This window comes from Schistocerca gregaria, unplaced genomic scaffold, assembly GCF_023897955.1.
Source record: "Schistocerca gregaria isolate iqSchGreg1 unplaced genomic scaffold, iqSchGreg1.2 ptg000713l, whole genome shotgun sequence".
NCBI classification, from domain to species: Eukaryota; Metazoa; Arthropoda; class Insecta; order Orthoptera; family Acrididae; genus Schistocerca; species Schistocerca gregaria.
Genome location: NW_026062091.1, coordinates 1 through 12,500, shown reverse-complemented (window position 1 = coordinate 12,500; position 12,500 = coordinate 1). Strand labels below are relative to the sequence as shown.

The 12,500-nt window shown below is 57.8% G+C and overlaps 1 protein-coding gene, 2 non-coding genes and 1 pseudogene across 3 annotated transcripts; all 4 read left to right on the top strand.

Annotated features, from left to right (window-relative positions):
• Positions 1-3,720: 3,720 nt before the first annotated feature.
• Positions 3,721-5,613, top strand: LOC126320282 (small subunit ribosomal RNA). Its single transcript, XR_007558016.1, has one exon. It is a non-coding gene; the product is annotated as a small subunit ribosomal RNA (ribosomal RNA).
• A 368-nt stretch (positions 5,614-5,981) lies between these two features.
• Positions 5,982-6,136, top strand: LOC126320281 (5.8S ribosomal RNA). The gene has a single exon (XR_007558015.1). It is a non-coding gene; the product is annotated as a 5.8S ribosomal RNA (ribosomal RNA).
• Positions 6,137-6,324: 188 nt separating this feature from the next.
• On the top strand, positions 6,325-9,316 carry LOC126320293 (large subunit ribosomal RNA; annotated as a pseudogene).
• Positions 9,317-11,214: 1,898 nt separating this feature from the next.
• LOC126320280 (serine/arginine repetitive matrix protein 2-like) lies at positions 11,215-12,486 on the top strand (the record flags this gene model as incomplete). The annotated part of the gene is made up of 1 exon (XM_049993770.1): positions 11,215-12,486. A coding segment is annotated over exon 1 (1,272 nt), but the record flags the coding sequence as incomplete, so codon positions are not given.
• Between the last annotated feature and the right edge of the window lie 14 nt (positions 12,487-12,500).

The following is a 12,500-nucleotide window of genomic DNA, read 5'->3' as shown; positions in this document are numbered from 1 at the left end:
GGCGCTGGCCGGCAGGCCGCGAGACCTGACGCCCGGCGGCAAAGAGTGCTCCTCTGAGGATATAGATGTTCCGTTCCGCCGCACAATGGTGACGGTGACCGCTGCCTGCGGTGGCAACGCTGGGCACAGTCGATACTCGCCGTGTGGTGGAAGGTAAACATTATGCGGTACATCAGTACTTTCCTAATAGTTCGGTCGTCTCACGGCACTGCTTAGTAAATGATGCAAGGCCACATATAGATGATTTATGCGAATGTCCCTATACGTGCTGTAAGACTGGGCACACAACGTGAATCGCACGTCAGCCAGACACTCGAACATGCACTACTCTCGGCCTGCAACGGAGACACACAATACGTAAACATCTGGAATGCGACAATGTCGAGTGCACCCTCTCTGCCACATTGCACCGTCGACACTATGATAACCAGACCAGTAGGTCCACCTATAAAAGCACAATACCACACTCCTCCGACAACTACCATTGCTCAGATAAACCAACACCACCAACACACATCCTACACAGAGGGGCACCAAATATCACCACCCGCCCTCGTGTTATACCACATGAAAAATTGCAGAAGTGAGAGACACAGACCCGCCAGCCTCTTGCTACAAGCATCGAACCGACGTGACGTATCTGACGGTGACTCAGGCATCCGCGTACTGCCACCACTATCCACCCCCCCCCTCTCTGCCCCCTTCCCACACAATACCAAATTTAACCAACTTTATCGCTTAACCTAACTGTGGTTTTACCAGATTATCGCTTAACCTAACTGTGGTTTTACCAGATTATCGCTTAACCTAACTGTGGCTGTACCAGATTATCGCTTAACCTAACTGTGGCTGTACCAGATTATCGCTTAACCTAACTGTGGCTGTACCAGATTATCGCTTAACCTAACTGTGGCTGTACCAGATTATCGCTTAACCTAACTGTGGCTGTACCAGATTATCGCTTAACCTAACTGTGGCTGTACCAGATTATCGCTTAACCTAACTGTGGCTGTACCAGATTATCGCTTAACCTAACTGTGGTTGTACCAGATTATCCCTTAACCTAACTCAATTTGTCCCTTAACCTAACTCAATTTGTCCCTTAACCTAACTCAATTTGTCCCTTAACCTAACTCAATTTGTCCCTTAACCTAACTCAATTTGTCCCTTAACCTAACTCAATTTGTCCCTTAACCTAACTCAATTTGTCCCTTAACCTAACTCAATTTGTCCCTTAACCTAACTCAATTTGTCCCTTAACCTAACTCAATTTGTCCCTTAACCTAACTCAATTTGTCCCTTAACCTAACTCAATTTGTCCCTTAACCTAACTCAATTTGTCCCTTAACCTAACCCACGTTGTCCCTTAACCTAACTCAATTTGTCCCTTAACCTAACTCAATTTGTCCCTTAACCTAACTCAATTTGTCCCTTAACCTAACTCAATTTGTCCCTTAACCTAACTCAATTTGTCCCTTAACCTAACTCAATTTGTCCCTTAACCTAACTCAATTTGTCCCTTAACCTAACTCAATTTGTCCCTTAACCTAACCCACGTTGTCCCTTAACCTAACCCACGTTGTCCCTTAACCTAACCCACGTTGTCCCTTAACCTAACCCACGTTGTCCCTTAACCTAACCCACGTTGTCCCTTAACCTAACCCACGTTGTCCCTTAACCTAACCCACGTTGTCCCTTAACCTAACCCACGTTGTCCCTTAACCTAACCCACGTTGTCCCTTAACCTAACCCACGTTGTCCCTTAACCTAACCCACGTTGTCCCTTAACCTAACCCACGTTGTCCCTTAACCTAACCCACGTTGTCCCTTAACCTAACCCACGTTGTCCCTTAACCTAACCCACGTTGTCCCTTAACCTAACCCACGTTGTCCCTTAACCTAACCCACGTTGTCCCTTTGCCTAACATAGTTCACTGCTCGGAATCTCTGGTGTCGTTGTTATCCTCATGTAGATGTCTTGCGAGTGTTGCTTACTTTCCACATATTCCCGCTATCCACTGTCAATTGTACTGCAATAGGACTATATCGCCCCCCCCCCCCCTCTGCCCCTCTCTTTGTGTCTCCGTCCTCTCAAGCTGGTCGGTCTGGCGTTTGAGTGTTAAATGAGCCTCGCAGCTGTTCAGTTGCGTTCAGATGTCGACGCCCTCAGTGTACGTCGTGGTATGGTCTGTGTCCATTGTCCGCTGATGTCGTACGCGTAACCCACACGCTGTACCGATCATCGGTAGTTACGTACAGAGTGAAGTAGTGTGATACGTGTGACCGTACGCTGGCTGTGCCCAACGGTGTCGAATCTCAATTTCCATATGTTGTGCTCGATGCTACTTGTCTCGTCTCCCAATAACAGCTAGGTTGCACTGTGGTACGCCGTAGAGGCGTGTGGGAGGAACGTACGAACGCATTGTATGTCACCCTGGGTCGCTGGGGGTGGTGGTGCGGTGAGTCAGGTCAGGTCAGCGTGAGCCGTGTGATGTAGTGACGCGTGTATTCCGACTTTGTCGTATTGCCTCACACAAAGTGCTACCCTGGTGGACCGCGTTCCATATCTGGGACATGCCGCAGATGCCGGTTGACAGTGGATCGCGGAAGGGACATCGCATACGTGCGCGGGCCACCTTCCACGTGTTCTCTTCTGCACATGTCGCAGTGTGTATGTGGTCTGATGTAGCGTGTCGTGACACATGACATCCTGGCATGCAAGAATTGTTGAATTCGCAAATGTAGGTGGACATCTACGTTTACTGCCCAAGATACGCAAATGAACTGGAAATCCGTTGTTGAGCGGTTGTTCACGCTGGAGGTGAATCTGTGATGGCGACGATCGGTACAGCTATTAACCGGTTGTTTCAGCGGTACCCGCCACATCCACACACGTGACTAGGCCCATGTGGGTATGAAGCGATACGCGGCGGTGGCTTGGTGGGACTGTTCCCGGCCGGTGAAGGGGGGCCGCCCGGCGTGTTGGCCGCGCGCTGCGTGGGCGCACGCGCAACAGGCGGCTGGTGGGGGGCGCCGAGTGGCAGGAGCGCCAGCCGACGGGCTCGGCAGGCGGCGCAGCTACGCTGCGGCGCACCCTGCACGCGGCGCCTGGCGGCCAAAGTTGGTTCAGCCGAGCCCGGTGCGAAGCGCGGTGGACATCTGCAGTGTGCTGGTCTGATTGAGGACTGTGTGCGTTGAGGATGCGCCGCCGCCTGGCACTCGGCGCCGCGACGCCGTCTGCTGCTCGGTCGCCCCAGCGGTTCTCGCAGGTGGTTTGTATCGCAGTTGTGCGGACGTGTTGGCGCGTGCGCTGTGCTGGGAGAGTTCGCTTCTGCACCCAAGTGGGGCTTTGCCCTTGTGTGGCGCTGGCGTTGGAGCTGCCGGTCACCATAGGTGGCGCGTGTTGTCTCCCGCCGGCAATGCCACGACAGCACGCTCCCGGGCCTCTGTCGGCAGCGGCAAGCTCAGTTGGGAGCAAGGGTGTTCGCACTAAAACCGTCTACTCGCCTAACTCCGGGCGATTGCGCCTCTCTCGAAACCGACCAAGTACCTAGGACGGCGCTGCGCGCCGCCGGGACCTGAGAGGGTTTCGAGGTGTATCGTGCAGGGGAGCTCGGCCTCCTCCTGTTTGCAGAATAATTGAGCGGACGCTTGCGTGTTCGCGCGGGCCCCCGGGACACACTCCCGGGCGGCCGGCTGCTCAGCTCTAGTTGACGCAGCTCCCTGGTTGATCCTGCCAGTAGTCATATGCTTGTCTCAAAGATTAAGCCATGCATGTCTCAGTACAAGCCGCATTAAGGTGAAACCGCGAATGGCTCATTAAATCAGTTATGGTTCCTTAGATCGTACCCACGTTACTTGGATAACTGTGGTAATTCTAGAGCTAATACATGCAAACAGAGTCCCGACCAGAGATGGAAGGGACGCTTTTATTAGATCAAAACCAATCGGATTGGCTTGTCTGGTCCGTTTGCCTTGGTGACTCTGAATAACTTTGGGCTGATCGCACGGTCCTCGTACCGGCGACGCATCTTTCAAATGTCTGCCTTATCAACTGTCGATGGTAGGTTCTGCGCCTACCATGGTTGTAACGGGTAACGGGGAATCAGGGTTCGATTCCGGAGAGGGAGCCTGAGAAACGGCTACCACATCCAAGGAAGGCAGCAGGCGCGCAAATTACCCACTCCCGGCACGGGGAGGTAGTGACGAAAAATAACGATACGGGACTCATCCGAGGCCCCGTAATCGGAATGAGTACACTTTAAATCCTTTAACGAGTATCTATTGGAGGGCAAGTCTGGTGCCAGCAGCCGCGGTAATTCCAGCTCCAATAGCGTATATTAAAGTTGTTGCGGTTAAAAAGCTCGTAGTTGGATTTGTGTCCCACGCTGTTGGTTCACCGCCCGTCGGTGTTTAACTGGCATGTATCGTGGGACGTCCTGCCGGTGGGGCGAGCCGAAGGGGTGCTTTCGCGTCCCGAGGCGGACCCCGTTTAAATCCTACCAGGGTGCTCTTTGTTGAGTGTCTCGGTGGGCCGGCACGTTTACTTTGAACAAATTAGAGTGCTTAAAGCAGGCAAGCCCGCCTGAATACTGTGTGCATGGAATAATGGAATAGGACCTCGGTTCTATTTTGTTGGTTTTCGGAACCCGAGGTAATGATTAATAGGGACAGGCGGGGGCATTCGTATTGCGACGTTAGAGGTGAAATTCTTGGATCGTCGCAAGACGAACAGAAGCGAAAGCATTTGCCAAGTATGTTTTCATTAATCAAGAACGAAAGTTAGAGGTTCGAAGGCGATCAGATACCGCCCTAGTTCTAACCATAAACGATGCCAGCCAGCGATCCGCCGCAGTTCCTCCGATGACTCGGCGGGCAGCCTCCGGGAAACCAAAGCTTTTGGGTTCCGGGGGAAGTATGGTTGCAAAGCTGAAACTTAAAGGAATTGACGGAAGGGCACCACCAGGAGTGGAGCCTGCGGCTTAATTTGACTCAACACGGGAAACCTCACCAGGCCCGGACACCGGAAGGATTGACAGATTGATAGCTCTTTCTTGATTCGGTGGGTGGTGGTGCATGGCCGTTCTTAGTTGGTGGAGCGATTTGTCTGGTTAATTCCGATAACGAACGAGACTCTAGCCTGCTAACTAGTCGCGTGACATCCTTCGTGCTGTCAGCGATTACTTTTCTTCTTAGAGGGACAGGCGGCTTCTAGCCGCACGAGATTGAGCAATAACAGGTCTGTGATGCCCTTAGATGTTCTGGGCCGCACGCGCGCTACACTGAAGGAATCAGCGTGTCTTCCTAGGCCGAAAGGTCGGGGTAACCCGCTGAACCTCCTTCGTGCTAGGGATTGGGGCTTGCAATTGTTCCCCATGAACGAGGAATTCCCAGTAAGCGCGAGTCATAAGCTCGCGTTGATTACGTCCCTGCCCTTTGTACACACCGCCCGTCGCTACTACCGATTGAATGATTTAGTGAGGTCTTCGGACTGGTACGCGGCATCGACTCTGTCGTTGCCGATGCTACCGGAAAGATGACCAAACTTGATCATTTAGAGGAAGTAAAAGTCGTAACAAGGTTTCCGTAGGTGAACCTGCGGAAGGATCATTACCGACTAGACTGCATGTCTTTCGATGTGCGTGTCGTGTCGTGTCGCGCAACACGCTACCTGTACGGCAGTGGCCGTGCGCCGCGTGCGGAACCACGCGTGCCTCTCAAAACTAGCGGAAGTGTTGTTGTTGTGTGGTACGAGCGCTGAAGCTCTGGAGCGGCTGGCCTGCGGTACCTGGCGCCTGGCGCCGGTTTTGAATGACGTTCGCCCGAGTGCCTGTCCGCTCCGGTGTGGAGCCGTACGACGCCCATCGGCTGTGAGGCCGTTGGACACAAAAAAAAATAGTGGAACAGGGGCCGTCAGACGCCTCAGTCCCGCAAATGCTACTGTCTTGAAAGAGACAGTGGGAGACTGAAAAGGAAAAGATCACCCAGGACGGTGGATCACTCGGCTCGTGGGTCGATGAAGAACGCAGCAAATTGCGCGTCGACATGTGAACTGCAGGACACATGAACATCGACGTTTCGAACGCACATTGCGGTCCATGGATTCCGTTCCCGGGCCACGTCTGGCTGAGGGTCGGCTACGTATACTGAAGCGCGCGGCGTTTGTCCCGCTTCGGAGACGTGGGAGTGTCGTGGTCGCCTGTGTGGCCGGCCGCGTCTCCTTAAACGTGCGATGCGCGCCCGTCGCCTGGCGGTTCGCATACCGGTACTTTCTCGGTAGCGTGCACAGCCGGCTGGCGGTGTGGCGTGCGACACCTCGTACAACGACCTCAGAGCAGGCGAGACTACCCGCTGAATTTAAGCATATTACTAAGCGGAGGAAAAGAAACTAACAAGGATTCCCCCAGTAGCGGCGAGCGAACAGGGAAGAGTCCAGCACCGAACCCCGCAGGCTGCCGCCTGTCGTGGCATGTGGTGTTTGGGAGGGTCCACTACCCCGACGCCTCGCGCCGAGCCCAAGTCCAACTTGAATGAGGCCACGGCCCGTAGAGGGTGCCAGGCCCGTAGCGGCCGGTGCGAGCGTCGGCGGGACCTCTCCTTCGAGTCGGGTTGCTTGAGAGTGCAGCTCCAAGTGGGTGGTAAACTCCATCTGAGACTAAATATGACCACGAGACCGATAGCGAACAAGTACCGTGAGGGAAAGTTGAAAAGAACTTTGAAGAGAGAGTTCAAAAGTACGTGAAACCGTTCTGGGGTAAACGTGAGAGGTCCGAAAGGTCGAACGGGTGAGATTCACGCCCATCCGGCCACTGGCCCCCGCCCTCGGCAGATGGGGCCGGCCGCCCGCGCGGAGCAATCCGCGGCGGGGTCGTGTCCGGTTGCCTTTCCACTCGCCGCGGGGTGGGGCCGTTCCGGTGTGCGGTGGGCCGCACTTCTCCCCTAGTAGGACGTCGCGACCCGCTGGGTGCCGGCCTACGGCCCGGGTGCGCAGCCTGTCCTTCCGCGGGCCTCGGTTCGCGTCTGTTGGGCAGAGCCCCGGTGTCCTGGCTGGCTGCTCGGCGGTATATCTGGAGGAGTCGATTCGCCCCTTTGGGCGCTCGGGCTCCCGGCAAGCGCGCGCGGTTCTTCCCGGATGACGGACCTACCTGGCCCGGCCCCGGACCCGCGCCGCTGTTGGCTCGGGATGCTCTCGGGCGGAATAATCGCTCCCGTCAGCGGCGCTTCAGCTTTGGACAATTTCACGACCCGTCTTGAAACACGGACCAAGGAGTCTAACATGTGCGCGAGTCATTGGGCTGTACGAAACCTAAAGGCGTAATGAAAGTGAAGGTCTCGCCTTGCGCGGGCCGAGGGAGGATGGGGCTTCCCCGCCCTTCACGGGGCGGCGGCCTCCGCACTCCCGGGGCGTCTCGTCCTCATTGCGAGGTGAGGCGCACCTAGAGCGTACACGTTGGGACCCGAAAGATGGTGAACTATGCCTGGCCAGGACGAAGTCAGGGGAAACCCTGATGGAGGTCCGTAGCGATTCTGACGTGCAAATCGATCGTCGGAGCTGGGTATAGGGGCGAAAGACTAATCGAACCATCTAGTAGCTGGTTCCCTCCGAAGTTTCCCTCAGGATAGCTGGTGCTCGTACGAGTCTCATCCGGTAAAGCGAATGATTAGAGGCCTTGGGGCCGAAACGACCTCAACCTATTCTCAAACTTTAAATGGGTGAGATCTCCGGCTTGCTTGATATGCTGAAGCCGCGAGCAAACGACTCGGATCGGAGTGCCAAGTGGGCCACTTTTGGTAAGCAGAACTGGCGCTGTGGGATGAACCAAACGCCGAGTTAAGGCGCCCGAATCGACGCTCATGGGAAACCATGAAAGGCGTTGGTTGCTTAAGACAGCAGGACGGTGGCCATGGAAGTCGGAATCCGCTAAGGAGTGTGTAACAACTCACCTGCCGAAGCAACTAGCCCTGAAAATGGATGGCGCTGAAGCGTCGTGCCTATACTCGGCCGTCAGTCTGGCAGTCATGGCCGGTCCTCGCGGCCGGCCGCGAAGCCCTGACGAGTAGGAGGGTCGCGGCGGTGGGCGCAGAAGGGTCTGGGCGTGAGCCTGCCTGGAGCCGCCGTCGGTGCAGATCTTGGTGGTAGTAGCAAATACTCCAGCGAGGCCCTGGAGGGCTGACGCGGAGAAGGGTTTCGTGTGAACAGCCGTTGCACACGAGTCAGTCGATCCTAAGCCCTAGGAGAAATCCGATGTTGATGGGGGCCGTCATAGCATGATGCACTTTGTGCTGGCCCCCGTTGGGCGAAAGGGAATCCGGTTCCTATTCCGGAACCCGGCAGCGGAACCGATATAAGTCGGGCCCCTCTTTTAGAGATGCTCGTCGGGGTAACCCAAAAGGACCCGGAGACGCCGTCGGGAGATCGGGGAAGAGTTTTCTTTTCTGCATGAGCGTTCGAGTTCCCTGGAATCCTCTAGCAGGGAGATAGGGTTTGGAACGCGAAGAGCACCGCAGTTGCGGCGGTGTCCCGATCTTCCCCTCGGACCTTGAAAATCCGGGAGAGGGCCACGTGGAGGTGTCGCGCCGGTTCGTACCCATATCCGCAGCAGGTCTCCAAGGTGAAGAGCCTCTAGTCGATAGAATAATGTAGGTAAGGGAAGTCGGCAAATTGGATCCGTAACTTCGGGATAAGGATTGGCTCTGAGGATCGGGGCGTGTCGGGCTTGGTCGGGAAGTGGGTCAGCGCTAACGTGCCGGGCCTGGGCGAGGTGAGTGCCGTAGGGGTGCCGGTAAGTGCGGGCGTTTAGCGCGGGCGTGGTCTGCTCTCGCCGTTGGTTGGCCTCGTGCTGGCCGGCGGTGCAGGATGCGCGCGCCTGCGCGGCGTTCGCGCCCCGGTGCTTCAACCTGCGTGCAGGATCCGAGCTCGGTCCCGTGCCTTGGCCTCCCACGGATCTTCCTTGCTGCGAGGCCGCGTCCGCCTTAGCGTGCTCCTCCGGGGGCGCGCGGGTGCGCGGATTCTCTTCGGCCGCCATTCAACGATCAACTCAGAACTGGCACGGACTGGGGGAATCCGACTGTCTAATTAAAACAAAGCATTGCGATGGCCCTAGCGGGTGTTGACGCAATGTGATTTCTGATCTGTCTCGCGTGTGTCAACGTGAAGAAATTCAAGCAAGCGCGGGTAAACGGCGGGAGTAACTATGACTCTCTTAAGGTAGCCAAATGCCTCGTCATCTAATTAGTGACGCGCATGAATGGATTAACGAGATTCCCGCTGTCCCTATCTACTATCTTACGAAGGCCGTTATGCTGTCTAACCAGTGGTGGAGTCCACCTATACTGGTAGAAGACGGGCGGCTAAATGTCCGATCTCTCAACCTCCCCGTGGTGTAAGATGCGAGTAGCCGGGCAACCGGTGAAACCAATGAGAGAAGGGCGACTCCCGTGCAGGGCGCAAGCTCGGATGCGGTGGGACTGGGCAACTGGCCCCTCCAAACCGGGCTCTGCAGCCTTGCTCGCCGTGAGCGATAAGGTGTCGGACTCCGGTCTAGTATCCTTGCTCACTGGCGAATGGCACTTACAAGTTATAGCGGCGCTTGCTGTGCTTCGGCCCTTGGCCGGGGTGCGGCGGGCGCCGCTTTTACTAAGGCGGCGCTTGCTGTGCCTCGGCTTCGGCCGGGCTGCGGCGTGGTGCGGCTCCATGCGCTGGTGGCGTCTGCTGTGTCTCGGCTTCGGCTCGGATGCGGCGGGCGCCGCTTTTGCTGGGGCGGCGCCCGCTGCGCCCTGGCCCTGGCTGGGGTGCGGCGGGCGCCGCTTTTGCGTTAAAGTCATTTCACGCTCTCTGAGAGGATGTGTTTCCGTCTCTGCCTGTGCGCGCTACGGAACTCACTCCCCACAGCAGGAGCAAGGCGTTATCGCGGTTGACTTATCGGCCGTGGAATGCTGAGCTCCATGACACAAGTGCCACGGGAGGTATACTCCCCACAAGGAGACGTCTGCACGAGGCGGTTGGATCGAACATCGACCCTTCCCGGCCGAGTGCGCGTCTCCCACTACTGCGAGCGCTTGTAGGTGTCGGACTCTTAAGTCTAGTATCCAAGCTCGTACGTAGTGCGTGCGCGTGCAGCGGAGTGTGTCGACGTGAGTTGGCGCGCTACTGCTGGACTTGTGCGCACGGCGGTGCGCTTCGCGCGGCTCGCTGGCGGCGGGTCCTGCTGTGGCCCCGGCCTCGCGCGTGAACGCCCGGCGCTAGCCGGGCGCGGCGCGGTTGGCCGGGGTAGTGGCGGGTCTTGGCTGCCGGTCGGGCTGTGCGCTTGCGCGCTGCCGTGTCGGCTGCGCTGCGCGGGGCCGGGTGCGGCCGGGCGATGCGCGCGCTGCTGGCTGGCGCTGGGCGGGCGGTCGGCCTCTGGCTGACAGCCCGCTCTCGCGGCTACGCTGGCGGCGGGCGCGGGCCCGGCTGCGCCCGGCTCCGCCGGCCGCGCCCGGACAACTTAGCGGCGCCGCCCGGCCACATGTAATGTTGGTTGTGGTTGGCGTGTGCGGTTGGCGCACAAAGCACAGTGGGGAGTAGGGCGGTCATCGTTCCTGCGGAAACCAAGGCTCTCACTTTTGAGGGCCAAAGCGGAAGCAGGCCGATGTCCACGCGCGGGGAAGGGCGCTGACTGCGAAGCGCCCTCTGACTTTCAGAGGATGCAACGCGGGCGGCGACCCGGCCTCGCTCGGAGGATTCCTTGGTGTATAACTGCGGAGTGGAGGCCGGCATCGGCCTTCGCAACGTGGAAGTCACCGGGAGCTGCCCCCAGGAGGATGCTCCTGAGTGGTCTAAGACCACGACCACAGGGACGAAGGCTAATACAGCCGACGTACGGGCCTGGCAAACCCGGGGTGCCCGAGCCCGGTGCTGGCAAGCGCTACCAGCGCCGTCCGTAATCTGAGACACGTACTTCAACGACCGCTGTGAGGCGCGCAGTGGAACGTCGTGCGTGTTTCGGACCGGAGTCTTGGCTTAACCGCCTGGGCAAGAGAAGGACAATCTCTATAATCACCCCTCACCCTCTGCGTTAGCTGGCGGCTATGGGGCGCAAGGCTGTTGAGTTGTGAACAGTCGTGAGTCAGCCACCTCAGAGGACCGGCCGACCCTCTGTTGTATAAGGCTTACCCAGGTGGGCGGGGCAACGCCTGGGTGGACCACTTATATCCCTAGCTGATCGTGGGAACCACATGGCTTCTCTCAATCAACCTTGTCCCGACGGAACTGGTGGGCCGTCGCGGAGTCACAACACCAACCATTCAGGGGACGAGTCTGACACTCCGTGTCAAGACGAACTCCCAACACAAGGGCAGTCGGAGGCCCATAGGCCAGAAGACCATGACCCCGCGCTTAGCGAGCCAGAATTGGAGCTCCGTACACCTCGTGCACGGAGCGCTAAGACTGCAGCAAGCGAGACGCTGGCACGGACGCTTGCAGACGCGAGTGAAAGTGACAGTGAGAAAGAACGGAAGGCAAAAGTGAGGAAGCAGAAGAAACACCTGCGAAAACTGCTCCGGCAGAGATCGCTGAGTGCGGACGCTGTAACCGATCTGATGCCGCCACCCCGCCAGCCGGCGCCGAAAGCGGCACCTAAGGCGGGAGACAAGCCGAAACCGGCGCAGGTAGCCGGGCGCAAGCCCGGCGGCCCAGTCGGGGAAGGCGCAACGGGGAAGTCCGAACCGAAGGCGGAGACGAAGGCCTCGCGGCCAACGACACCGCCGGCGGGGAAGGCTGCGAGCGAGCCAAAGCTGGCGCAGGTAGCCGGGCAAAGACCCAGCGGCCCAGTCGGCACCGGCAAGCTCACCCAGACTCGCCCGGCGGGAGAGACGGCGGCCCCACGGCCGAAGTCTCAACTGCCGGAGACGGCGAAAAGTGTGCCGAAACCGGCGAAGGTAGCCGGGCAACTGCCCAGCGGCCCAGTCGGGGAAAGCGCCAGCAGTAGCCGCGCCTCTTCACCAATGTCGGGTGCCGAGAGACGCAAGTCCCGGACACGACGGAAGAAGCGGAAACCGAACAAGCAGCCGGACTCGGCGCAGGTAGCCGGACAACAGCCTGGCGGCCCAGTCGATGACGGCACGTCCCGATACAAGGCAAGCCCAAGCGATCTTGCGACCGTGAAGCTTATCGCGACGCGGCTCGAGGACGTCCTGAAGCTCGTGGACGACTCTCTAAAACCGGGACAACTGGTCGAGGAGGGAAATCTGGGGGACTTTAAGAGACAACTGAGAGCTAAGTTGTTTGATTGGGCCATGGCGCAGTCGGCCCTCACCGGAAGGGTGGAAGCCTTGGAGGAGGAGCTGGCGAGGACGAAGGCGGTGCCCACGGCGCCACCCAAGACCTTTGCACAAGTTGCCGCCGCTCCACCCATACCAGAACGGAAAACGCAGGCGATGATAACCAAAGCCCTGACTGAGAAGGCAACGCTCTTCATCAAGTCCAAGGGCAATGAAACTGGCGCAGAAGTGAGAAAGAAATT